Genomic DNA, 26,252 nt, shown 5'->3' on the forward strand with positions numbered 1-26,252 from the left:
AGGAGAGATCCTTAAATATACAGTCACAAATGTGGTGTGCACAAAACATATCAGGCTGATAGGTCCAGTAGTATGCAAGATTAGCTATGGACGGACAGACAGATACACACACTCTCAGAAACACACACGCAACCAACCACATGATCCCCTCCAGGCTTAGATAATAAAAATCAGAAGAGGCTGATGAAAACAACCATTTCACCACCTTTCTCCCTGTAACAACTTCCTCTCTCGCTGTGTGTTTTCCTCTCTGACAACACACAGCCTGCCCTCCCTGCAGGGTTATTCTGTTCAGGGCTGACGAAATGATGAAATGTTGTGTTGGTGTTACAGCAGCAGGACCTCGACCTCCATGTTAAATCTTTCACGGCACAATGAGAGCTCAGACAGACTAAACAATCAGCCTCACACACACAAACTTGACAGTGGTTGAACTTCAGCTGCTGCTGGTGTTACTGTGTATGTGAACAGCATCTGTGTTTCGTGCTCAGAATGAAGTTCGTGTTCTGTTTGTTTGGGTTGTTATTGTTGTTCAGCTGGAATCACTGATGACAGATCAGGTTTTTCTGCCTGGTGAATCCAGATATGTCGAGCTTAGGTTCAGATTTTCTGTGGTATACATGGACATACAATATGTCCCATTTGGGAACATGTCTGTGTTTAAAAAAAAATGTTTTTCGAGTAAGTACATTTGGTTTTAATGGTTTCAAGGAGGGACGTCAACTGTTACTCAATTAACCACCAAGGATATTTACACATTTTTGACCGGTTATGCATGTCGCTCTGTAGGTTCATTTTCCCAACTCTTCAATTTACTGCATTGTGCACCAGCTGGTATAGTGGGAGCTAGCATTAGCAAGTGTGCCACTCATTCTGCAATTACTGCTCATAACGCCGTCCAGACCCAAAAGCTTTGCTGTGAAAACACTGTGCCCACTCTCCTGGTCTCCTTCCAGGTCACCCCAGTGACTAAGCTGATCAGTTTTGACCCCCAGTTAGCACTGACAACTACTGTTAGCTCTGTTAGCATCGTTAGCAAGGCTTGTGGTGCTAACATAGTTAATAATGCTAAAGGGGTTTTGATGCTCAAAATGAAGTGGCTTACTCACCGTCGTTACCTGTGGGGAGATCAGAGAGTGGCCACCATGTACACGTGCTGTCACCGGGACAGTGTTACTAGCGGTAATTGCCAAATAAGTGGAGCCGCTAGCAAACTCTCACCCAACCCAGGTGGTGCGCAGGGCGCGATATTTTTTTTCGTAGGATGGTAGGGGAAGGTACCACCTTTTCCGCCTTTGATTGGCTAGAAGAGCTCTCCTCCGATTGGTTATCTGATTTGGCCGTGAAACGTCATCTCACGTTCATGGCATGCTGATCGTCTTTACCACTAACAGAAGTAAACAAAGTCAATCCAACAGTGTGATAAGTGCGTGCCGTCAGATTTATATTAATGGAAAGCACATCGCCAAATTTAAGGTTGACACCTAAAGTGTATGTCCACATCTTAACATATGTTCTCATAGGCATGAAAAGTATCCAAGGGATGAGGGAACGGTAAACTAAGCGATTTCTCAAGGCACTTTGGCAGCACGCTCTGGAGGACAGACATGTGACAACACACGATAGTAACACCGACTTCAACAGGTCAGTCCAACTTTCAGTTCCGTTACAGTTCCATTAGCTGGTTTGGAGACTTGAGGAGTCCAGCCTTACAGAGAAAAAGTTGCAACACATGTCTGTCCTCCAGAGCGTGCTGCCAAAGTGCCTTGAGAAATCGCTTAGTTTACCGTTCCCTTGTCCCTTGGACACTTTTCGTGCCTATGAGAACATATGTTAAGTTGTGGACATACACTTTAGGTTGGTTTAGGTCCAAATATGGTCACTTCTGGGTTCGAAAGTCAAAATGACGACAGCCAAAATGCCAAACTCAAGGCTTCAGAATGGAAGTCAACAGACCAATGGGTGACATCACGGTGGCTAGAAAAGCATAATCTAATCACGTCAGTGTGTGTTACCTGACTGGTGCTTTCTTCATGTGCTCTCCGACGAAGGTGGCGTTGGTCATGCCCATCAGAGTGTTGGCGAGTGAGATCACAGACAGCAGGTGCTGTGTGGTGACGGCCCTCGACACACCGTATGTCCCCTTCCCCACGATGTCAGACAGAGTCAGCTTCAGACCTGTCGCGAGGGACAACTGCCGCAGCAAAGACTCCTGGGAAACAGAGGCAGACAAATGAACCAGGGAAGAAAAGTCAGAATCCTAAAATGTAATCAACATAGTCAACAATCAGAATGCTCACAGATTAATTTTCTCTCAATCAGTTAATCATGTTTATTTCAATAAAAATTGACTTTAACACCCACACCACAGGTGACACCAGACAGACGAGTACCTTGAATGTGGGCAGCATGAGGGACATGTGACCTCCTCTGGAGATCAGGCCGAAGGAGATGGGGCAGTGCGGTCTGAGCATGCCCAGTCGCTCCAGACAGATGCCGTCCAGATGCTCGTTGAGACCCCAGGCATGCAGGCAGGACATGAAGAGTTTGGCCGTGTCCATCGTCAGGTTGTACTCCAGCAGACTCAGAGACTTGGACTTCTCCTCCCGCCTCCTCATCTCTTCCTCCTCCTCCTCGTCTTCGTCCAACAGGTGCTCCTTGATGGTCTCCTTCATCGTCTCCTTCACCTGGTTTGGACAGAACACAAGAATAAGATAAAAGAGAAAGACAATAAATAAAATCCTAAAATATTACGTCTGACATCATATAACACTTTTAAGCTTTATAACCTTTATTAGCCAGTGTAAAAGATGTCTGCATTTACTGACCTGTTTGAAAATCTTGTTGGCCAGGAAGGACCCCCCCTTGTCAGCCCCAGCCTGGCTCTTCTGCAGCGTCTCTGGAGACACCAGCGTGGGGTTTGGTCTCTGGGCTTCCTCCGTCAGAAGCTGAATGATCACCGCCTCCACGTCGAAGAACAGCACATGCATGTCGGGGTCTGTCAGGTTGGTCTTCATCGACTGGACCACCAGGGCATTATGGGAGTACTTCGGCAGGTTGCCCTGAAGGACAAGGAGAGAATTTTGTAAAAAAAAAAAAAATAAGACTTAAAGGACACAGTCACAGTGAGTCACAGTCAAAACAAGACGGTGAGCTTTCGTTTTGGGATTGTTTCTTCTTCTTGTTAAGTTTTGTCATAATTAGCCATAAGAATACTTGAGTTAAGGCCAAACACGTTTATGGGGTCACACTGACCTTGACTTTTGACCTTCCACCATAAAACTAATAATTTTTTTCTTCAGTCCAAGTGGACGTTTGCATCAGATTTGAAGAAATTCCCTCAGGGTGTTCTTTGAGATATCCCATTCACAAGAATGAAATGAATGCAAGGTCACAGTTACCTTGACCTTTGACGACCAAAATCTAATCACTTCATTGTTGAGTCCAACTGAACGTTTGCGCCAAATTTGAAGAAATTCCCTCAAGCTGTTCCTGAGATATTGTGTTCACAAAAATGTGACAGATGAGGTCACAGTGACCTTAACCTTTGACCACTAAATTCTAATCAGTTTATTGTGGATCAAAGTGGATGTTTTGGGGGTTTTAGTTTTCATTTTTTGGGGGGGGGCTTTTTCACCTTTATTTGATAGGACAGTTGAAGCGTAATGGGTGAGAGAGAGGAGAAGATATGCAGAAAAGGGCTGTTAGATTTGGAATCGAACCTTCGGCCACTACAGCAAGGACACTGCCTTTATATATGGAACGCCCACTATTCCTACTGAGCTATTGGTCGCCCTCAAAGTGGATGTTTGTGCCAAATTTGTAGGAAAAAAAAAGATCTTCTTTAGATATCGTGTTACCGAGAATGAGACAGATGAGGTCACACTGACCTTGACCTTTGACCTATGACCATTAAAATCTAATCAGTTCATCCTTGGGTCCATGTGGACATTTGTGCCAAATTTGAAGGAAATTTCCTTACAGCATTCTTAAGATCTCGCAGTTATTAGAATTGGATGGATGGGCAGATAAACGGACGCACAGACAGACAGACAACCCAACAACATAATGTCTCCAGCCACAGCCATCGCTGGCGTGGAGGCCTGAAAACACTGAGCAACCACCATCTGGCTGATCAAGACCTAAAATGGAAGCCTTGTTTGATACAAAGCAGTGTAGTGCTTCCACTAGGTTGACCACATTGGCCTGGCGGATGGGGCGGCGGAGGGAGCTAACAACTTATCACTCATCCACCTACAGTTTGTGTTTGTGGTTAGTAAGGGTTTACTGTGAGCAAAATTATACAAGGAGTCATTTTCTTCTAGATCTGGGTACAAAAAGGACGAAATGCAGGTATGGTCTGACTGAAGAAGTCCTGGGTAATTTCAGCTGACACTTAAAAAGGTACCAAGAACTGATATGCAGCCCCAATTATCAACAAACAAAAAAACAAACACTTCAGAGTATAATGATTTAAATCAGTCATCCCTTTAAACACAAACTGTCATTCAGAAACACACAAACACTCACACACACACACACACACATAGAGCCCATTATCCATTAATTGCCACCAATACTCCCACACCGCTCGATTTTAATTGTATTAGTAGAGACACCTGTGTGGAGCCGTATGTAGAGCACTGCTGTTTGTTTACATGTTAATGACCTGATGACTGCAATCAGACTACTGTTAGAGTCCGACTCTGAGGGAGAGGAGGAAGACGGCAGGGAGGGGTGATTAAGGGAAGAACGAAGTGAGGAAATAAAAAGAAAAAAAGCAGAACAGGATTTCAATCCGACTGTTTCATGAAGGATTTTCTATTTGCTGTTATGTTTCCTTCTGTATGAGGAATGAGCTGTACAGAAACCACCACATTCACACCGCACGGTGTGAAGTGTCTCGTACTTCAGCGGCATTTAAAATCCAACATGGTTGTTGAAGATTGTGATTAAAGGCTTCAAAGGGCTCTTAATGCACACAATATTTTTGGGGACAATGTTACAAATACTTTACAATAAATTGGGCTAAATTTTGACTGTTTTCTGAGTGTTTTCCCTTTTTTAGACGAGCCGACTAGTCTTAATTAAAATTTTCATTGAGTCGACAGGGAAATTAGTGGCCGGGAACATCCCTAGTATGAGGGCAAAAAAACAAAACAAAATAATCGTTAAGTAATTGTAGTAAAAGGTAAAATGTTCAATTAATTGTGATGTTGATTTGAGGTCACATCACCCAGCCCGACCTAGCCAAGGTACTTGATTTAGTTGCAACAGCCGGTTAAGAGGAATTAGTAGTCAGCAGGCCAATACAATATAATACAGTCATAAAATAGGTTTTTGAAAAATTGTGAATCACCTCAGCCAGGAGAGATCCTTAAATATACAGTCACAAATGTGCACAAAAACATTAGGCTGACGGGTCCAGTAGTATGCAAGATTGGCTACGGACAGACAGAAAAACACACAGAAGATTGTGATTAAAGGCTCCAAAGGGCTCTTAATGCACACAGTGTTTTTTGGGACAATGTTTCAAATAATAAATTTGCTGTTTGTTTTCCGAGTGTTTTTCCTTTTTTTAGACGAGTCGACTAGTCTTAATTAAAATTTTCATTTAGTCAACAAGAAAATGAGTCGCCAAGAACATCCCTACTCAAAAGCAAACAGTTGCATAGCTCGAGAAAATAACATGGAAAATGACTGAATGACTGTCTGCATGTCCCCTCTATTTTCACCACACTAGTATTATAACAGACCACGATATTGTGGATAAGACTATCCACAACTGCATGGTTTGCCATTTTTCCCTTGCATTTTTGTACTGTAGTACTTAGTTTTATTAGTTACATTTTTATTTGCAATATTACCAGCCAATATATTTTGTCTGTTAATTTATTTTTGAAGCATTTATGATGTAAAATTGGTGTTTCTGTACTGTGTGCTTTGTGTCTTTTGAAAAACTAAAGCAACAAATACATTAAAGAAGCTGGTTCGATAAATAACTGCGGTCGATAGGCCAGTCAATTTACTAATTGTTTTAGCACTGGTTATGTTCACACTGTAGAGCTGCTGCTTTAGCAATAAAGTACACCACTGTAGTCGAAAGCAATAAAGACTATTTGAATTTAAAAGGCTTTTGATACCTTTCTGTTGTTGCTTGATTCTCTCTTTCTTGTGGTGCTTCAGATTTAGGTGTTTTCTCCATTTTGTTACTATTATTGTTGATAATAAAATCATTAGTGTTTCTCTGTGACGCACTTCCTGGTCTAGGAAACACTGTTTTTAACGTGTCATGTCGATAAAGCTTGTGGGATTGAGTTGGATGTGACTGTGTGACAGAGACAGACAGAGAACAATAATTAGCTGTGGAGACTCCTGACTGACCGAGACACACAATACACCTGCAGCTGGGACGCACACACACACACACACACACACACACACACACACACACACACACACACACACACACACAAAGCAACACAGAGAAGCAGCATCATGGCTTTGACAAGAAAGTCGTCCCTGAGGGTGTGTGTGTGTGTCATGTGTAAATGCAGGTTGATCCACACAATGCTGCTCCTGCCCTGTTGCTTTGCCTCCTTCACAGATTATTTATTAATTCATTCAAAGAGCTGTTTGATTCCAGCTCAAATCTTTTCCACACACACACACACACACACACACACACACACACACCCCACCAATAGAACAGTGTGTCTGCGCTGTGGTAAACACAGTCAGTGAATGTTTGCTGACACCTGTGAACACTGAACTGGCCTCAGCCACCACACTGAACACAGATTGTTTTGGTAGAGGTCTAAGATTTTCACCTGCAAACGCCGAGACATTTGTGCCTCATTCCCATGTTTCAGTGTGTGTGTGTGTGTGTGTGTGTGTGTGTGTGTGTGTGTTGTTTTGGTGGATGAACACTGCCATCTAAAGGTAACCAGCCACATTACACTCAGGTGATAACAGACACATACATGTTGATACAGAGGCCACAGTGATGTTTGGTTTTGGTGTCAGTCTGAACTTTCCAATCAAATAAATTCTTAAATTTTGAAAATAGCTGTAACAATTAGTCAGTTAATTGATTAGTCAATCAAAAGAAAATTAATCGCAAAATATTTTGATGGTTGATCAGTCGTTTCAGTCGATTTTCAAGCAAACATTTGCTGATTTTAGTTTCTTGAATGTGAGAATTTGCAGCTTTTCTTTGTTATTTATGAGAGTAAATGAAAAAGCTTCAGGTTTTGAAACGCTGGTTGAGCAAAATAAGCAATTCGAAGGAGACAGGATGAGCATTTTTCACTTTTTTCAGGACATTTTATAGACCAATGCTTCCCAAATGGTCAAGCCACAGGGTTCAGACTTCTCCTTAGTCGTTAGTTCAAGGTTCACACAGCTAAATATATTCAGCGTCATACTTGCATCTGGTCATGTTGTTGAGTTGTGTCTGTTTAGTTGTCCATTAGTCCCTCACTCTACAGCAGGAAACACTTCAAAATAGAAGTAAGTCAGTAAAATTCAAATGGATCATTGTCTGGTTTTGTTGAATCTTCTGAGGGTCTGTCTCGTAACAAGTGTCCAGCAAAAACTCCTGAACAAACTCCTATTACTAGCAAGAAAGTGCATTTTATTTCTAAGGATTAAATCGTTTGTGGTCCATTCAAAATGGGCCCGTGACCCACTTTTAGACCACGACCCATCAGTTGGGAACCACTGTACTGTACAGACTAAATGATTAATAATGATAATAATTAGGAGATCAATTAATGATGAGAGTAATCACTAGCTGCAGCCCCAGTGCACCACGTAGCAAACAGGTATACACACATGCACACAGGCTGTTTTGAAAAACTGACATTTCAGTTCAGTATCTTACCTAAGCGCACACACACACACACACACACACACACACACACACACACACACACACACACACACACACTGTCCTATAGCTCCTGGGCAGTAGGTCTAAAGGTCATTGTCCTGCAGGGCCCTTCTGGCAAACACCACTGGAGTCCAACGAACAGTCACACACACACATGCCCACAAATCCCAGTGAAACACACACACACTGTATATAGAAAGCAGATGCATACATACTGAATACACAAGTGAAGAAAATTCTTTCTACATCTTTCTATGGTGCGCTGATCTACACACTTCTACCTCTTTAACTTGGAATGGAGGACATCTGAGAGATCAGCGCACACGGGAATGATATACTAAAAATGGTAGCAATAAATACTTTGCCATTTGATAGAGAGAGAGTCATTTTTATCTACAGAAAATCTTAAAGCTGTTAGTCATGCTTTTATTTCCTGTTGTTTAACTACAAATGTCGCTTCCTGTCTGGTTCATAGGTGGTCAGGTGAGCAGGTAGAGGGTTCTTAGAGGATGAATTCAGACCCTTTTTTGTGGATGTTCATGTTTTGTTGATGGTAGATGATGTTGATTGAAGCAATAAATTCCTCAGTTCGTGCTGTCCAGAGAAGCAAAGTCCCCTCCCTTTCAGTGTCCCCCATATAACTAGGGTTGCAGCGATATACTGGTTACACAAACTTCCATTAACAAAATGGTTTCAAGTTTCAATTATAGCTCCTTACATGGGACCTTATTTCTGGAAAAATATGTGCAGTAGTCAGTGATGAGACAAATTAATTTTTTGATCCTGTTTGAATTGTGACATGAATTACACACAATATCTGTTGATTTAAAAGATAATTTTGCAAGTCAAGATTTCTACCAGAGAGCCCTTGTTGCAGAGATCTTGATTTGAAACCAAACCCTGATCTTTTTCCTAAGAAGGCAAACATCTCCCAACAGCTGACTCTTCATGTAATGCAAACTGAGCTGCATTTTGTGTGTGAAAGGTCGTGTATAACAAAGTTTGTCGTCTGTTTTTGTTTTATAGAAGAACATATTTCCATTTTTGTGATGACACTGGCTTCTTCTGAAACTGAAACAGTATGAGGTTTTATTGCGGGCTGCACTAGAGCTTAGATTCTCTGCCCGAGCACGAACTCAACCCGGACCCGGACCGGGACCTCGGGTCGGGGCTGTAATTTCCCGCCACTCTCCTCGGGCTCAGACGGGTCAGGTTCCTCATAATAGACCTAGGCTATGGAACCAACTACATATCACACCTGGGGGGGCGGCCCCCTCTTGACGGCGCCACTGGCCACGCACATGTGAGTTCCTCCCTTCGCACGCATCACACTTGACCTGCTGCGCATTGCCCTAACGAGCGAAATGGAGCCTTTGGATGTCAAGAAAGAAATAGCCTCAGGAGAGTTTAAATTGGCCCAATCTCAAGGGAAGTTCGAGGTTTGGGAAAGCTTTAAATTAGTTGTCGACGGTGACAACGTGTGTGTCGGCTTTGTCGAGTGTACCAAATGCAGCACGATGCTGGTAATGTTTTTTGGATCATTATACATAAACACCCCGTTCTGACATAATCCTTCCTCATTGTTGCACAATTCATTAAGATCATTCTGAACAGATTTCGGTCATTCAAACAACTCTAGTTCAAAAAGTCAGTTGTAACGGCCCAATCTTTAAAAAATAAAAAAAAATTGGGTTTAAACCAGACTCAGGCTCATAATAGAGTGTGCCAGGGCTGACGTCAAAACCCGGAAATTTAGCATCGCGCTGGTTCCCTGGAAGAGAAAGTGAATGTGATTTTTTTTTTTTTTTTTAAGATTATTTTTTTATTGGCTTTTTTGCCTTTATTGACAGGACAGAAGGTGAAATGGGGAGACAGAGAGAGAGTGGGGACTGACATGCAGCAAAGGGCCGCGAGCCGGATTCAAACCCGCAGCCGCTGCAGCGAGGCAATGCCTCTGTACATGGGGCGCCGGCACTATCCACTACGCTACCAACGCCCCATGAATGTGATTTTTGCATTGCGTTTTGGATTATGTCAGAAAATAAGCTCTGTGGCTAACACAAGTTTATGATACTTACAGGTTTTGTTCAGTTAGATAATCTTCACATATGAACACCTTTCATACCGCATTTGAAACTTAAATGCAATCGCCAGAAGTGAAAAGCTAACGTTAGGCTTTAACGGACTACATGACCACTTCACAGTCGCGTGACGCTTGACGTCACTGGCACTAAGCTTTCAACTGATTTCGGCCGCTTTATTTTAAAAACATTGTATAATGGGGAAATCGGACTGTTTAAGCTAAATAAGAAACTGTAATGGCGGACTGCCAGCACTCTCGCCTGTTCGGGGGTGATGACGTTTAATGTCCCCGACAGGGTTTGTAGTCGTATTGAGCAACTTGTTAGCAACCGCCTTTTTTACGACGCGTAAAAGCTTCAAAATTCACAAGTAGGGTATTTACTGACGTGTTTTATGTCGTAGAACAAAACCTGAAACTTGCTTAAGCTTTTGTTAACCACAGACCTTATTTGAGGCATTTTACCAAAATCTCATTCAAAAAACGTATTGACTTTTAGACGAGAGAACCGGAAGTGCTAAAAGCGCTAACGGAGTTCCGGGTTTACTGGCACACTATTACACTTAAAAGGGCCGGCCTGGGTTCGGACAGAACATGCACAGGCTCAAGCGGGGTTGGGCTGGATTTTCTGGGCTGGATCTAAGCTCTACGCTGCACCTGATGACTTTCATTATTGATTAATCTGTCAAGATTTCAGAGTAAAAAAATTCCAGAATGGTTTCTCTGGCAGAAAGACCCGAAGGTTTTATGCATGTTAGTGGAGTCAACTTAAAGTAAACTTTACTGCACTTATTATTTATGTGGTGTTTTTATCGTTTATGGCCAAAAGCAAAAAAGGAACATTTAATATCGCCTAATATTGATTGCAGACCCTTGAATCACATCAAATCAAAACTGTATCATGGCAGACTTTGTAATATCTGCAAATATAGCACCGTTGTCCAAAGAATCGATAATGACATTGTATGGTGATTTACACCCCTAGTGTGCAAAGGTCTTACAGTAAGTCATTATTTTTTGAGAAAGTTTGCCATTAAAATAACTTACAGGATGTATTTTTATTCTAATCATACTGATGGAAATGGGCTTCCACATATTGAGACAGTGAAAACAGAAAATGTTCGACTTTTTTTGTTGATGAAATTGTGGCCGATTGATTTCCTGTCGATGAACCAATTATTTCCACTTGTGTTTTAGTTTATTTTCGCGTGTGTAACAAAGGTTCAGCAAACCTGCCAGAGGACAAACTCAAAGTCACACATCGACTTCCTCACACACACGCTGTAACGTGAACAACAACAAACATCAGCTGTAAACACACACATATTGGAAGGCCTGGAGCTGGCTGGGTGTGATGTTTGGGTTGATAGTCTGACATTTCATGGTCATTATCTGTCATTACACGCAGCAGGGGAGTACACACTCTCACACACTCCTGCGATAGTGGGTGGTTTTGACCCATAATTTGAGTAGATATGAGAGAGAAATGACACAGAGGTGGGAGGCAGAGAGGAGAACAGCAGTGATGTATTTCTGATTGAACGGGGAGAAAAGATTGCAGCTGCTGTGTTGTTGGCCTTTTCAGAAAGGAGCTGTGATTATGGGCAGTTACAGCAGGAAAAACCCGGGAGACACCTACAATAAACGCAACGCACAGAGGGGAGAAAAGAAAAAGCACAAAGGTTATGTGGTGGAAGTGAAGAGAGGGAAAAGGACAGAGCCGACAGAAGAGCTAAATGGATTCAAGTCAAACTATAAAAGTCAAACTGTACCAGCAGCTGAAGTAAGCGCTGCTCAGACACTAAATAATTCAGAGCGTTTGTTTTCTGTGCTGGGAGGCCCAGGTGGGCGGGGTTTAGTCCGTCAGGGCAGATCAGATCATCTGAGTCTGACAGGTGAAGCTCTGAGGGGTCGACACACACAAGCTGCTCCACATAAACAAATGTTGGTGTGTTTGATTTGTTACGAGCGGCTGAAATCATTAATTATGGCTCACTGTCAGGATGACGGGAAGTCGGCCAGCATGGATGTGTTTGACTGCTTTCAGATGCAGCGCACTTTATGGATGAAACGTAATATAAATAGGATGAACACATTATGTCCTGCTCATACATAAGAACAAGAATAGACCACTGACAGCTTTCCCGAAATTGTCAGCTGATATCCAACAATAAAACTGTAACCGCAGTCGCGTTATTTCTGACTCCCTCAGACGTGTCTTTATGTGTTTACTGAAATAACTGATGTGAGCCAATCACTCTACATTAGGCTGATGACGTGCCTTTAAAGGGACAGTTCATGCCAAAATACACAACAGGTATGTAGAGATGTGTCACACACAGAATAAAAATAAGATTTAGAGTCAAGTCTGGGTTTTAAAAATCTCTATTTTACATGTTGCAGGGCTGCACACACACACAGAGAAATGTGCAAATGAGCAGCACAAGTGATTGTGGATCAGTTTCAGCTGCTTTGGTGCAAATCAAAGAGACAACAGAAGCAATGGAGAGGCAAGGGTTAGGCACAAGAAGGTTTGCTGTGTCTCCCAGCACAGTGTCAAGAGCATGGAGGAGACATCAGGAGACCGACGGTTACACTGGGAGAGCTGGACAGGGCTGTAGAAGGGCATCAACCCAGCAGCAGGACCGGTATCTGCTCCTTTGTGTGAGGAGGAACAGGAGGAGCACTGCCCTACAAAATGACCTCCAGCAGGCTACTGGTGTGCATGTTTCTGACCACACTGTCAGAAACAGACTCCATGAGGGAGGCATGAGGGGCCCACGTCCTCTAGTGGGACCTGTGCTCACAGCCCAGCACCGTGCAGCTCCATCATTCACCAGGGAACACCAGAGTTGGCAGGTCCGCCAGTGGCGCCCATTCTCTTCGCAGAGGAGAGCAGGGTCACACTGAGCACACGTGATACTGGGTATGTTTTTGACACTTTGAGTGCCATCTAGTTTCATTATATTGGAGAGAAGGCAGACATCTTTACATACCTATGTAGTTCACATTAGACTACAGTATACAAATAAAAAAGAATGAACTTTATTTGAAGACCATTTTTTTCTCTCTCCTAAAAAGAGGAGAGTAATGGACCACAAGTCTGTTCTGCGACAGAGACTCAGATGTTTTTACATTTGGATGAATTTCTAAAGCTCCTCTCTGGAAAGTCTCAGAGAAAAGAAGCACTGCACTTCTTCTTCTTTCTTTATTTTTTTTTACCATTCTGACATTTAAGACAGTTCATCTTCCCTGGGAGACAGCAGTGGTGTCTCTTTCTCTATCTGTGTGTCACACACACACACACACACACACACACACAATGGCTGTAGTGTTGACCTTTGGTTCGTCGACAGCAGTTTTAATTGGTCTGTGACTTTAGCCAGAGATGACCAGCCACCACCGTGTGTGTGTGTGCGCGCTTGTGTTTCTGTGTGTGTATTAACAGTATTGTCTGCTTTTGATGAATGACAAAGAAAGAGAAAAGACACAAGAGAAAGAGACATAGAAATCAATTCAAACATGGGCTAGGCTTCTATAAAATGTGGTATAATTTTTTAATATAACTTCTTTTCTACTTTTAATAGTATGAATGCTTGATACTTATTACCTTTCAGTGTCGTGTGTGATTTATCCCTCAGGGATCAGGGATCTAAACTTTGGGATTTATCCTTCATATGAGCAGAAGAAATCTCTACTCGTCGCTAGGCTAATATTTACAACATAAAATCCCATAGGCTTGTGCTAATAACGTTAGCATGTTGTATTTGTTTAGTATAAGACAGTTGTTTTGTCAGTGAACCTTATGAGTTGTAATGGAGCTGAATTTTGTACCGTTACCTTTGTTAAATGTTGCTGTTGTCCCTGGTTTATATGGGAAGAGGAAAAGTCCGCTAGCCACTAAGCTAATTTATACAATGTAAAATGCCATAGGCTTGTGCTAATAACATTAGCATGTTGTATTTGTGGGGAAAATGTGTCCAGATAAAGACAAGTGTTTGTCTGTGAATGCTGCGAGTTATAGTGAAGCTGATTTGTGTACTTGTGTTTGAAACTGTCTCTATTAAGACATGTTTAATGTGTGTTTAATTTGTGTTTAGAATCAAATAAACTTTACAGCACTTCACAGAAACCTGCCACCAACTAGTGTTTTCGAGGTGTAACTGCAGAGTGACACAGACACACCACCACACAAGTATAAATGCTCACAACAGCATAGGGGACGTGCGTAGGCTCTGCATAGAGCTGATGCTGAAGTATAAATCCACCTTCAGTCTTGTTTTATCTATAAAATGTCACATAACAGTGAAAAACATCCATCACAGTTTAGTGGCGCCATCTTCTATTTGCATGTTTTCTCCAAAAATTTACAATCATAAAAACACACAAGCAGCAAATCCTTCATTTTGAGAAGACAGAACTAGAGAATATTTGGAGTGTCTGCTCAGTAAATGACAACCAGTTAATGTTCTGTTGTCCTCCAGCTCTGGGGCACAGGACTGAAAGCTGATTCACCAAACACAGCTTCCCACCTGCTGTAGTGTGACTGTTAGTGTCTTAACTGTACCTTGTCAGCGTTGTCTGCAGCCAGCAGGTTGGTAGCGAGCGTCTGCAGTTTGTGCTGAGCCATGTTTTTCAGTGCCGCCAGGCTGCGGCGAGTCATCGCCTGCTTCAGGTTCACAGCTGAGTGGCTGAGAGCGTCCACGGTGGCTGGAGCCAGCTCGTCACAGGCGTTCAGGATCTCCACCGCCGTGATGCCCATCACGCAACGGTCCAAGGCTCCTGGAAACACAAACAAGTCAACAAACCTTTTACAAAGGAAGAAGGAAGCGTTACTTGGCTCTGATGGCTCGTCCGACAGGTGCTCCTTGGTGAGGCAGATAATAGATCACAAAAAACAAGATCTTATTTCTTAAGTAAACACACCTGTCTCACACCCTTGATATAAACATGGGGGTCAATTACTTACAAGGAATCAACAATTAGGTTGTTGGATATCTGAACAAATACTGTCCAGATTAACATTAACCTCTATTTCCTTAGATAATACTGCTCCCAAGAGGATTAATTCCAGGGAACTCCTGACCTTCCTGTCTGGTGCCACCATCAGGAGATATTTCCTTCAAGACACAAACAGTATGACACAGGGCTGTGACTGAATGGATTTTTTCTTACAGCCGTGAAAAATCAATGAATCACCCCCATTTGCCCCAAACAGCCATCCAACAACCTGAAAAATACACCACAAACTGCAGTACGATGATACATGAAGGCCAAGAAGGATAATGTCGCTAATGTTGCCTCTATGAATCTCCGTCCTTGTCCAACGTCAACTCAGACATCCACAACAGCAACACTCATTGTATCCATCTCATTTTATGTGGCCAAAGATATGTGTCCGATAAACACTTGTATTTCTATTTTGCACTGATGCACTGAATTCATGTGAAGAAGATCCTTAATGTTTTTTTTTTTTTTAAGTCTCCAGCCACAGTCCAACAAAAACTTCAACAAATGCAATTTAAAAAATAAATAATTAAATGAATAATCATTAATAATAATTAATTAAATGAATTAATTAACTAAATAACATAAAATATAAAATATTATAAATAATAATCAAATAATAACAATAATAATAATAATAAATATTTTTTTAAAACTTCTACAAATGCAATTTTAAAAAATAAATAATTAATTAAATTAATAATCATTAAAAATAATCAATCAAATTAATTAACTAAATTCATAAATAAAATAACGAAATATAAATTATTATAAATAATAAAATGAATAAATAATAATAAATACTTTTAAAAACAACTACAAACGCAATTTTAAAAACTAAATAATTATAATTAAATGGATGATCATTAATAATTAATTAAATGAATTAATGAATGAATTAATTAATTTGATGAATAAATAAAATAAAATATTAAATATTATAAATAATAAAATAAATGAATAATAAAGTAATAATAATAAATACTTTTTAAAAATGTTTACAAATGCAATTTTAAAAAATAAATGATTAAATGAATAAAATAAAATAAATAACATTTATAATAAATACTTAAAAAAATATTTTCACAGAACATTAATAACTAAATGAGTAAAAAATAATAAATAATCAACCCTTCCTTTTTAACATAATGGTTAAGCCAAGAACAAAACAAAAGAACCTGCAAAACAACATCTCATTGTGAAATGTTTTCAATGTATTGACCTGTATTGACAGAATGTGAATCAGTGGTGAGACCTTCATGTGTCCTGTAGTGTCTTTAATTAAACTAGGAATTTGATCATAGGGCCCCAAACAGACTCAAATTTTTCAGATGACCCCTTTAAGTCAAACTTGAGTTTCTCCAGATTTAAGAACATCATGAGGTCGTTGAGGGGTAAACACTGACTTCACTCCAACAATATTCACCCTGCTCATAATGATGCAGAGGCAACACTGTCCTTTTTTAACTTCCTAATTATTTAAAGACCTGGTAACATTCAGAGAATGTCCATTTCTGCACATGGTGTCAACACCACGTTTAAAGTGGAAGACTAGTTTGATGTCAGCCTGCTTCTGTCTGTGCTTTCTCTCTCTCTTCATTCCCATCACACCCTCACTTTCTGTTTCTATCAATCTTTCTCTTCTCGTCCTCTTCTTATATTTCCATCAATCCTCCAATCTCTCCCTCTCACATCATCTCCCACCCTGTTTGTCTCAGTATCATCTATTGTCTCTTGAATATGATTCAGGTCACAGACGATCTTCTCCGTCTCCGACTGCAACAGTTCTCCAGCCTCACAGAGACATCATTAGCTGACAAGTGACATCAGTATTGGCTCTGGTATTGAGTGAGAGAAGAAGTGGTGCCATTATACCTGTGTGTGTGTGTGTGTGTGTGTGTGTGTGTGTGTGTGTGTGTGTGTGTGTGTGTGTGTGAGAGAGAGAGATGAAGGGCCTGTGAGCTATGTCCCTATTACATGTCCAACGCCTGAGTACACACACACCTTCCTTAATTTCACACTTAGCTACCCTGCAATCTCCCAGCACTACAGCTCATTCAGGTCACACACACACACACACACACACACACACACACACACACACACACACACCTGGTCATCACTCACGCTAACGTTACCTCTACGCTGTGCCACATACAGTACAGGTTTACTGCAGATTCTGTTGTCATGGTAACGACTGGACGGAGCGTAGAAAGCGCAGAGGAGTCAGACGAGAGAGATCAGATTTACACGAATAGTTAAACATGTTTACTTTGTTTTCTGAGAGTTATACAAGTCGATCAATATCCTCCATATGACCGTGTGTTAAGCACAGAGCAGATTTAAAGCCGTTTCTCACCAGCGCGATGCAAAAATTCGGTGCGGGAATACGGAATACTGTAGTGAAGACAAATATGAGGATGAGCTATTCAGAGGTTTAGCACTATTTATTAAGAGGGAAAAGTAAGTGATTGTATCTACAGCACAAGTGTTAACTCACGCTAATGGTTCAGCATTTGCCCTAGTCTTAAGAGGAGTCACTGTGTTCTCACCTGTATCCATCTGCCAGACGTACACAGAGCCATCGGAGCATCCCACCACCAGATAGTCGTCAGCCGGACGCCACTTGATGACCTGGATGGGGAAGAGGTGTCGCGACGCCAGCATGATGCACTTCCTCTCCCTGAGGCTGAGCAGGCCGACAGAGTGGTCGCTGGCCACTGAGCAGACGCAGTGCTGCACCCGAGTCTGATGAGAGAAGACAGAGCAGGTTACAAAGATCATCCAAAGGGCTGAACATGAGGAGGCGATGGTGACTGACTGATTAGAGGAGGACCAGATAGAACTCCTAGAATCTCCTTATTGAATCTGAATCCTTTCATTTATTTTAGGTGTAGCTGTCAAGAAATCTAAAGCCTCATGACCTTGGTGCCTTCCAGTGTTTAAAGCTTTCACTGACTAGTCAAGTAGTCAACTATTAAATCCTTGAGTTATTACAAAATAGAGACGCTCTCACGGATGTTTCTCCTGCAATTTTTTGCTTCCAAAGCGGGGGTAGTTTTGCACAAGAGCCGTTTGTCACTACACTAAAAGTCCATATGTCCAGTTCACACCGATGAATCGCAACGATTTTACAACGTCGCAGAGAAAACTAGCAGCAGTGTGAACTGACCGGTCTGAGCTTGACTCAATTCGGCTGATGGTGTCACCTGAGACTCAGCTGGTCAAATCGCCGGTGGCTGGTTTTAGAACGTAAAGCACGTCACCTGTTTCTACAGCCAATCAGCGTGTAGCAAGGCAAGGTCCACTGGTCAAGTCAAAATGACCGAAGACGGCGTGTTTGCTGAGAGCAGCAGGTGCACCATCGCCGAGCCGTTTCTATCCTCACGGTGTGACGGTGTCAGACAGTGGGTCGCTATCTCACTATCACTATCCTCATTCATATTTTAAGATGCTACAAATAATATTCAGCCACAAAATAAGCCTGAAAAGCTGCAAATCAGAACAGACGTACAGAGACTTGTTGACTAGAGATGATACACCGTCTCATCTAGTTGCACTGGTGTGAACCGGCAGGTTTTTAGAGCGTTGCAGAACGGCACATTGCAAGCAGTCGCCTGTTTCAACTCGTCTCGTCGTGATTCTTTGGTCTGAACTGGGCTTCAAACTCACTGCAGATGCTCAGTAAACCAGCTGTTTGCTGTAACAGGACACTGATGTAATGTTTGGGTCGGTGATAACTTCTCAGACAAAGAGACAAATTACTTTTGTCACATCTCAAAAACGTTGAAACTTACTTTAAGGTCTCAATGAACAGACTCCTACAGGAAATGTCTTAATTAAAGCATCAGCTCAGTGTAGTCAAGCTTCCAAAGCACAACGGCGTCTGACATCTCATTGCCATGGCAACAACACAGTTCTGACCATTTGATCTTAATGTCAGTTAAACAACAACATAATGTTTTTTTTGTTTAAAGGGTAAATGTTTGTGTGTATGCGTGTGTGTGCATTCAACGGCCAGCCAACGCAATATCATTAAAATATTTCTCAACAGTGAAACCATCCCTGTAACATTTAAATGTCATCAACATCACTCTCTCTCAGTACATTCATCATTCACAGACACAACAACAAACAAACAAAGCAAAGGAATGGAGACAAAGGAAAACAAACAACCCCAGACTGAATGAAGAGGAGAAGAAAAAAACAAATCCCCAAACACATGAAGCGACATGTCAGAGGTCTTACGCTGCAGTTTTCAGGTGGGACGATGAGCTGGGTGATCTCTCCTCCGTGGACACAGAAAATGTGCTTCATCTCTCCGGTGAAAATGTCCCAGACGATGACGGAGAAGTCCACGCCTCCGGACACCAGCGAGCGCTGGTCATAGCGAGGGGAGATCTGGTACGGATACAGGACGCATGTCACCTTGTTCCGGTGACCTCGCAGGGTGCGATGGGGTGGCCAGCCTGCAGGAGGGAAGGACACGACACTCAGAATGGATGATTTTCATTTCATTCATTTTTTTAGGCTGTAAGGGAATACTCCACCCCAAATGGCCATGTGCATATAAATTACTCACTACATCACTTTTTATTTATCAAGAAAGCTTTTTTCTCACTTGCCTCCACAGTGAACATAGAATCCAAATACAGAGAAAATTCCCCATGAACTTAAGTCACAGGATACCCTGGATTTCCAGGAATCAAGGTCAAGGATCATAAGGTGATCTTGTCCATGATGCTGCAATGTGGTCTTGCTTCTTCTCATTTTCTATTTTACAAGATGTAAAGCATTTCACCTTTACCTATGATGTCCTGCCTGCTGTTACTGGTTTTGTCTGCTTTTGTTCTTTTTGTAAAATTCAATAAAAATAGAGTATATTTAAAAACATACAGGTATAATTTGGTAAAGAAGCTTCAGTTCAATGTCCCCGTGTCCCTCACCTCTCCTGAGCATGTGCTCCCCCTGCAGCAGCTGGACGATGGCGGTCTGTGTGGCAGGAACCAGGATGATGCTGCCGTCCTCTCTCCCGCATACAAGGCGACCCTGAGAGGGAATGTAAACGCTGGCTGTGACCTGGGGGAACACAACACACACACACACAGTCAGGAATCAGGACGGTAGAGCCTGAAGTCCGCGACATGAGAACACCATGACAAACTTTTTTTTTTAACTTTTATAAATACATAAAAATTTGAAGTGCATTGTTAAAGCAGAGAAGATTTGGCAAATTTTTCATGGGCGCAACCCACATACTCAACTCTGCTGCTCATCCCACAAATGCATGTTCCGTACAAATGTGGCACCATTTACAAGGGAAATAAACAGGCTTTCCAACGGTATAAGAATTATTGCCAAGAAGCATTGTTACAACAAAGAAATAACCTACCAAACACAAATTTCCTTTCTTTTTGCGCTTAGTTTATTAAGTATGTCAGACTTTAAAAATTCTAGCGCTAAACCGGTAACTGGCGAATAACGGAGACCCTGCTGAATACACAAGTGCGACATATTCACATCTCAAACCTTAATGGGTCCGTCTTTTCCTGGCAGAGTACTGAGCTGGTCGATGATCCCTGCAGACACGGGGGTCAACTTATCAAACGCCTCCTGCAGACTGATGGTGGACGACACCTGCAGCTCTGCACAGAGACAGAGAAACAGAGATACAGTCATTTAGAGACCAGTCCAAAAAAGGTCTGGAATAAAGACTTTTTTAATTAAATAAAACATTAAAGCAGAGAAGCAAATTTGACTAGCAAATGCCACATTTAAGGTGTATGACTATTATTTAGGCTTGGAGTAACTAAATAGATGACAATACATAAAGGTCTGGGTGGCTTATCATCTTGACAGAAAAAAATTGAAGACAAATAATGTATTATCATTCCATATTGTTTATGGGAAGCCTCCAACGTTTGTCTTTTTTTGTTGTGGTTTAATTTAATCCATCCATCCAAACATCCTTTATCAATATAGTTTAATATAAGTCAAATCTCAGTGAGGTTTTTGTTGTTGTTTTTTTGTTGTTGTTGTTGTTTTTTAAGCAGTTTTGGTCTTTACATTTGACCATTTTTTTAATGTAAATATTTTGTAACATCATTAATATAAATTAAGTGACAGTTTTACACCAATCTACTGCTATACATGTGTATATATGTAATTTTACTGCTGCTTCTTTTTGTATTGGTTGTCATGTAAACTGAAATATAGCAAAGACAAAATTAGCATCATTAAAAACATCTATAACATTGCCTTTATCAGTGAGAAGGACTATGACACATTCTGGCCACTAGATGTCACTGTGTTTTATCACCATGTCTCAGGGAATTGACTTCTCTGCCTACATCCAACAAACACACTAACAACAGGTCATCTGAATGTACACATTAAAATCACAATGTTCAGTAATAAGTCAGTGTTTAAAAGACTTGTGTTTTTTGTTTTAATCACACGTATTAAAGTGTAACTTCAGTATTTTTTAACCTGGACCCTATTTTCCTATGTTGTTGTGTCTAAGTTGCGAATGAGAACAACAGTTTTTAAAAGTGGTCCAGTACTGAGCAAAACAGGCTGCAATTTAACCACTCAGGGCATGTTCACACCATCAGTTTACATCTACTAAAAGTGCTTTACTTGCCATGGACAGGCTCAAATTATTTTACATGTCTGACAACTAGGGAGGCACCGATCCGATATCTGGATCGAATATCGGCCCCGATATCATCAAAATAGATGGATCGGGTATCGTAAAATGCAACCTATACCTGAGGCGATCCTTTCCCTTTAAATCTACTGTGACGCGAGCTACGTCATACGTCATGGAGCGAAGGAGAGAATCTGCTGTGGAGGTATTTCACACTATTTCAACTGCTGTTGCACAATTGTTTATTTTTGTTAAACATAAATAGTTCATCGTTGCATTAATCTGTTTCATCTTGTTTCATTTTATCTTAGGAGAGAACTGTGTAGTCATCAATGCCTGATGCCTCTAGTCCTTCCTGTTCTACATGTAAAGGTATATAGCTTTTTAGGTCAACCATGGTATGGGATCGGTATCGGGTATTGGCTGATACTCAAAGCCAAGACGGCCTCATTGAGTTTCATCTTGTTTCTGTCTACTGTAAAGGACATGTGTTTTCTGATGATAAAATTACTGTTAATTTAAATGGAGTCTGGTGGGTTTTTTCCTGCTCTTTTGAACAAACACCAGTGAATCTGCATATTTTCGTCACTCATCCAGACCTAGAGAGGAGCAACTTTTCTCTGGGGAAATAACTGTGTCACGTCAGTAATGTCATCCTGACCTGCAGCGGTCGACAGCGGCTGCAGAGGCGAAGTGTCTGGGATGCTCCACAGGGACAGTCTGCCCGCTGAGTCTCCCTGGATCAGCAGCTTATGGAAGGGCTCCCGTCGGCCGAAGAAGAAGCGAGTCACAGGAGGACAGATCAGGAGCTACAGGACGGTGTGGAACAAGAAAGACATGTCAACATCTGAAAACCTGAGGCCCCCAATTCTCCCCAGTAACACCTGGATGTGTCATGTTTGGGGGAGTTATAGCCCAAAATTCATCAGCGCACATTCTCAGTAACTCCCTTAAAGACTATTTATTTTGTCATGCCATATTAACTCTAAGACTGAGGGTGTGAAGGTGAAATGTTTGGTTTTGCTCTCTGGTTGCCTTCATACAAACAGCAACAACGCAGCAAATGGCAGGAAAACAGAACCACACACCTGTGATTGAGCCGGACATCTGACTCTTCTAGAGGCTGAAAACACGCACAAATCATTTAGTAGTAAACGCTAGCTGGTTCTAACATGCATGAAAATCATCTCACCTAAATCTGTCTATCATGAGAGGCTAAACATGAGCAGCTTTCTTAACCACATATACAGCCTTAACCAGTCATATTTGTTCCTCATCAGGAGGAGTCAATTTATTTACAGTTTTAACTACTGTCTATCAACAGGTGAGTTTCCCTTGGCTTGGTTCAGCAGCACTGTGAGGTGTTATGCCTGTCCACTGATGGAAATCATGGACAGAATCAAGAGCCATAGACGAGGACAGTTGTGTCAAATCTATCACTCTGGATACATGAGAGCCTGGCTGATTTAAACATGACGTAGGAAACTCACCAGGGCTCCTATGTGAAAGTACGACCAAGTCAGATGAGGACAGTTTTGTTAAGAATCACCAAAACCAGGGCAGGTCTTTGTCTCATTACCAGCCATGACAATATGCGTCACTTTAACTGTTTCGTACGCCAGCTCGGCTCACAAGGTTTCCTGGCCCGAGACTTCCTACAAACATGGTATTTCACCCAGGGGCACCACGTTACGTCCTGTTTCACACAGAATGTTGTGTGCCTGATGTTCATTCTTGTCAGCTCGCATTGGGTGGTCTCATCACTTTCTGGATAAGCTAGCAAAACCGCAACCTAAGAAGTTATTCATAAACCTAATCATTGCCATAACCCTGAGATTTAACCAACAAGAGTCCTCACGCCTAACTGTAACTTAAACCAGAGATGATATTTTATTCATGATCATTGATTTACGAAGACACACTTTAAATTTTGCTCCTTGCACTGCTGATACGGCTGCAACCGCATCTAGACTTCTTTGCAGACAATATGTACAACTAAACAGTACTAAAATACTGACATTTAGATGAGGCACCTTCTTGTTGGAGTTCAAGCAAATGTGGAAGAAGAAAGTGTAAGCAGGATGGTGGGTCTGAAACCGCAGGGAGCATGGACAAAGTAGGAAACTGCAGAGCAGCGGAGGGTCACATGGGATAACATCCAGTGGCCAGACTGCTTACGCGTCCGATTTCTGATCCAGGCTGTGTGCGACGGCCTACCAAGCCTGGCAAATCTCCACAGCTGTGGCAAGAGCGAAACACAATCTTGTGCTCTGTGCTCACGAAGAGGATCCCTTGAACACATCTTAAGTAACTGCCCAGGGGCCCTTGCAGAGGGCCACTACCACTAGCGGCATGATCAAGTGCTGAAAGCAGTTGCAGAGATGGTAGCCTCCGCCTGCAAACACCATCGCCCAATGACAATCATCACCTTTGTCAAGGCTGGAGAGAAACACATCCCACAACCACGATCAGCAACTGGCCTAATTGCTTCAGCCTCCAACGAAACTGAGAGTTGATCTCGGCAAGCAGCTGCAGTTTCCAGAACACATCGCCTCAACAACCCTCCGTCCAGACAAGGTCATTTTTTTCTGATTCCATCAAACAAGTGATCATGGTAGAGCTCACTGTACCCTGGGAGGAGCGTACAGACGAAGCCCAAGACGTTTCAAGCACCAGGAGCTGATGGCGCAATGCAGCAGGCAGGGTCGGAATACCGTGGTGAGCTTGTCAAGGTGGGATGTCGGGGCTTTGCAGACCAGTCACTCTGCAGAGTCTTCACAAAGCTGGGGATAGTGGGGCTGGCAAAGAAAAGGGCCTTCAAATCTATCATCAGTGCCACAGAGAGAGCTACTAGGTGGCTCTGGCTGAGGAGGGAGGTCCATGGTCAACTGCTGCTGGGATGCAAGCCGGGGACTGATCACCTCCGGCTGGGTCACCTGGGTGAGGGTGTCTGATATTTGAAAAGACCCCAAACACCCGACAATCCCAGGATACATCACTGACGACAAGGCAAGCACTGCTGCGTCCTGCAAAACCCCCTTCATCCAGGTGAAATACCAAGTTTTTAGGGAGTCCCTTCATGCCGAAGTAGGTGCAAGTTTTTGCTTCAGCTATGTCCTGGTGCCTTCTGGATCCAGTCAAAAATCTGACGTGTTGCAGCTCATTGACTTTGGACCTTCTTGATAAAACTGACCTAAAACTACTGCTGGAAATATAAACACAGTAATTCAGTATAACTTTGTTCACACTTTAAACTGCAACTGGATCAGTTCAGAGGTTACTGGGGAAATAATAGAGGAGATGGGAAAAGGGCAGCATTGCTTTTTAGACATATAAAGGGACAATCCACCCCAAAACAGAACTAGTTATGTTGTTCCCATGCCCGTATCCTGTGAGAAGTCTTTATCGTGAATGATAATCTAAACTTTGAAAATAAGAATTTAAATTCTTCACAGAAGGGAACAAAATGTTAAGATATAGGCCTTCCGTTTTTCTTAAATAAGTTTCTTACACCCCTTAAAACCAAGGAGGCCTTGTGATCAGAAAACCAGTTGGGAACCAGTGGCTTAGTTCACTTGCCTATCAAACAGTGCATACACATCATAAGTCCTGCTGTCACCCATTTAATGGCGCCTTTCTGAAACATCCCAGTTTGTAAAATACGGTAAAACTCAAAGGACACACAAGGGGGGTTCTAAAAGTTTAGGATAGGGGGAGCGCCAGGTTACAGGTTGTTAATTCCTGCAGTGGGAAAGCACTTTAAGTGTGTTTGACCAAAACTGGTCAATCAGCTCAAACATTACACCTGGCAGTTCTGCTTCAGGGTGGACAACAAACAGAAGCTACACCTGAGTAGGGGGAGTCAGTTAGTTTGCAGTATCATGCTGAGGCAGGAGGTGATAACCTGTGGTTGACGCCCTAACTTTAATTCTGACGGCTTCACACCTGTCAGGTTATGACACTGAAGGTACTGTGGCTACAGTCAAAAGGTTCAAGACAAACACTGATTTAGAGCCTTACTATGATGAATGGAACAAATTTAACCTCTTAGCTTGCATAATACACAGAGGACAGAGATGCTTTCTCCTATCAGAACACATTTTAGCAGGCACTGCTGCCAGGTGGAGGGAAGTGATAATGATGGACAGGATGAAAGCTCGTGATCCAGAGGGCGTGTAGGGAGGATGGGCTGCCATCACCACGGCCACTGCAAAATTTTAAGAAGTACAGAAGCAGGGAATGGCTGAATGTGTCCGGTATGTACCACCATCGGTTCGTTCAGCTCATCTGAACGCTGTAGACAGTCACAGAGAGGATGCAAAGTGCCACCAAATGTTGTTTTTTAAACACACACATACACAGCACGCACAAACAAAAGACTGAACCACATCTTGGTATAAGATGTGAATGAATAAATCCAACATCAGTGAGTGTTTGGAGAAAACAGCACTAGAGAGGTAGAGAAAGACAGAGAGAGAATATCAACCCCTGGAGACCTGCAAGAACTTTTTGTGTTTGTTTTAATCAGCTCTGAGGTGCAGATGGTTGGGGGTTTCTTCTCATTGATCTGAACCGTATCTGGCAAAAGCTCTACACTTAAACTGGATGTGACAATACAAGGA

At 42.1% G+C, this 26,252-nt stretch overlaps 1 protein-coding gene across 3 annotated transcripts in view; it reads right to left on the reverse strand.

Moving 5' to 3' along the window:
• Positions 1–26,252, reverse strand: part of LOC125905548 (WD repeat-containing protein 7) — a 141,960-nt gene that overhangs the window by 101,982 nt on the left and 13,726 nt on the right. For all 3 annotated transcript variants that reach the window (XM_049603566.1, XM_049603567.1, XM_049603565.1), the window contains exons 10-18: positions 22,292–22,439; positions 20,511–20,626; positions 19,928–20,060; positions 19,230–19,450; positions 17,534–17,729; positions 14,542–14,756; positions 2,829–3,062; positions 2,394–2,687; positions 2,016–2,212 (exon numbers count right to left, since the gene is read on the reverse strand). In XM_049603566.1, coding sequence (XP_049459523.1) covers positions 2,016–2,212; positions 2,394–2,687; positions 2,829–3,062; positions 14,542–14,756; positions 17,534–17,729; positions 19,230–19,450; positions 19,928–20,060; positions 20,511–20,626; positions 22,292–22,439 — 1,754 coding nt within the window. The remainder of the gene's footprint in view (positions 1–2,015; positions 2,213–2,393; positions 2,688–2,828; positions 3,063–14,541; positions 14,757–17,533; positions 17,730–19,229; positions 19,451–19,927; positions 20,061–20,510; positions 20,627–22,291; positions 22,440–26,252) is intronic.

Source organism: Epinephelus fuscoguttatus, linkage group LG18 (genome assembly GCF_011397635.1).
Source record: "Epinephelus fuscoguttatus linkage group LG18, E.fuscoguttatus.final_Chr_v1".
Lineage (NCBI taxonomy): Eukaryota > Metazoa > Chordata > Actinopteri > Perciformes > Serranidae > Epinephelus > Epinephelus fuscoguttatus.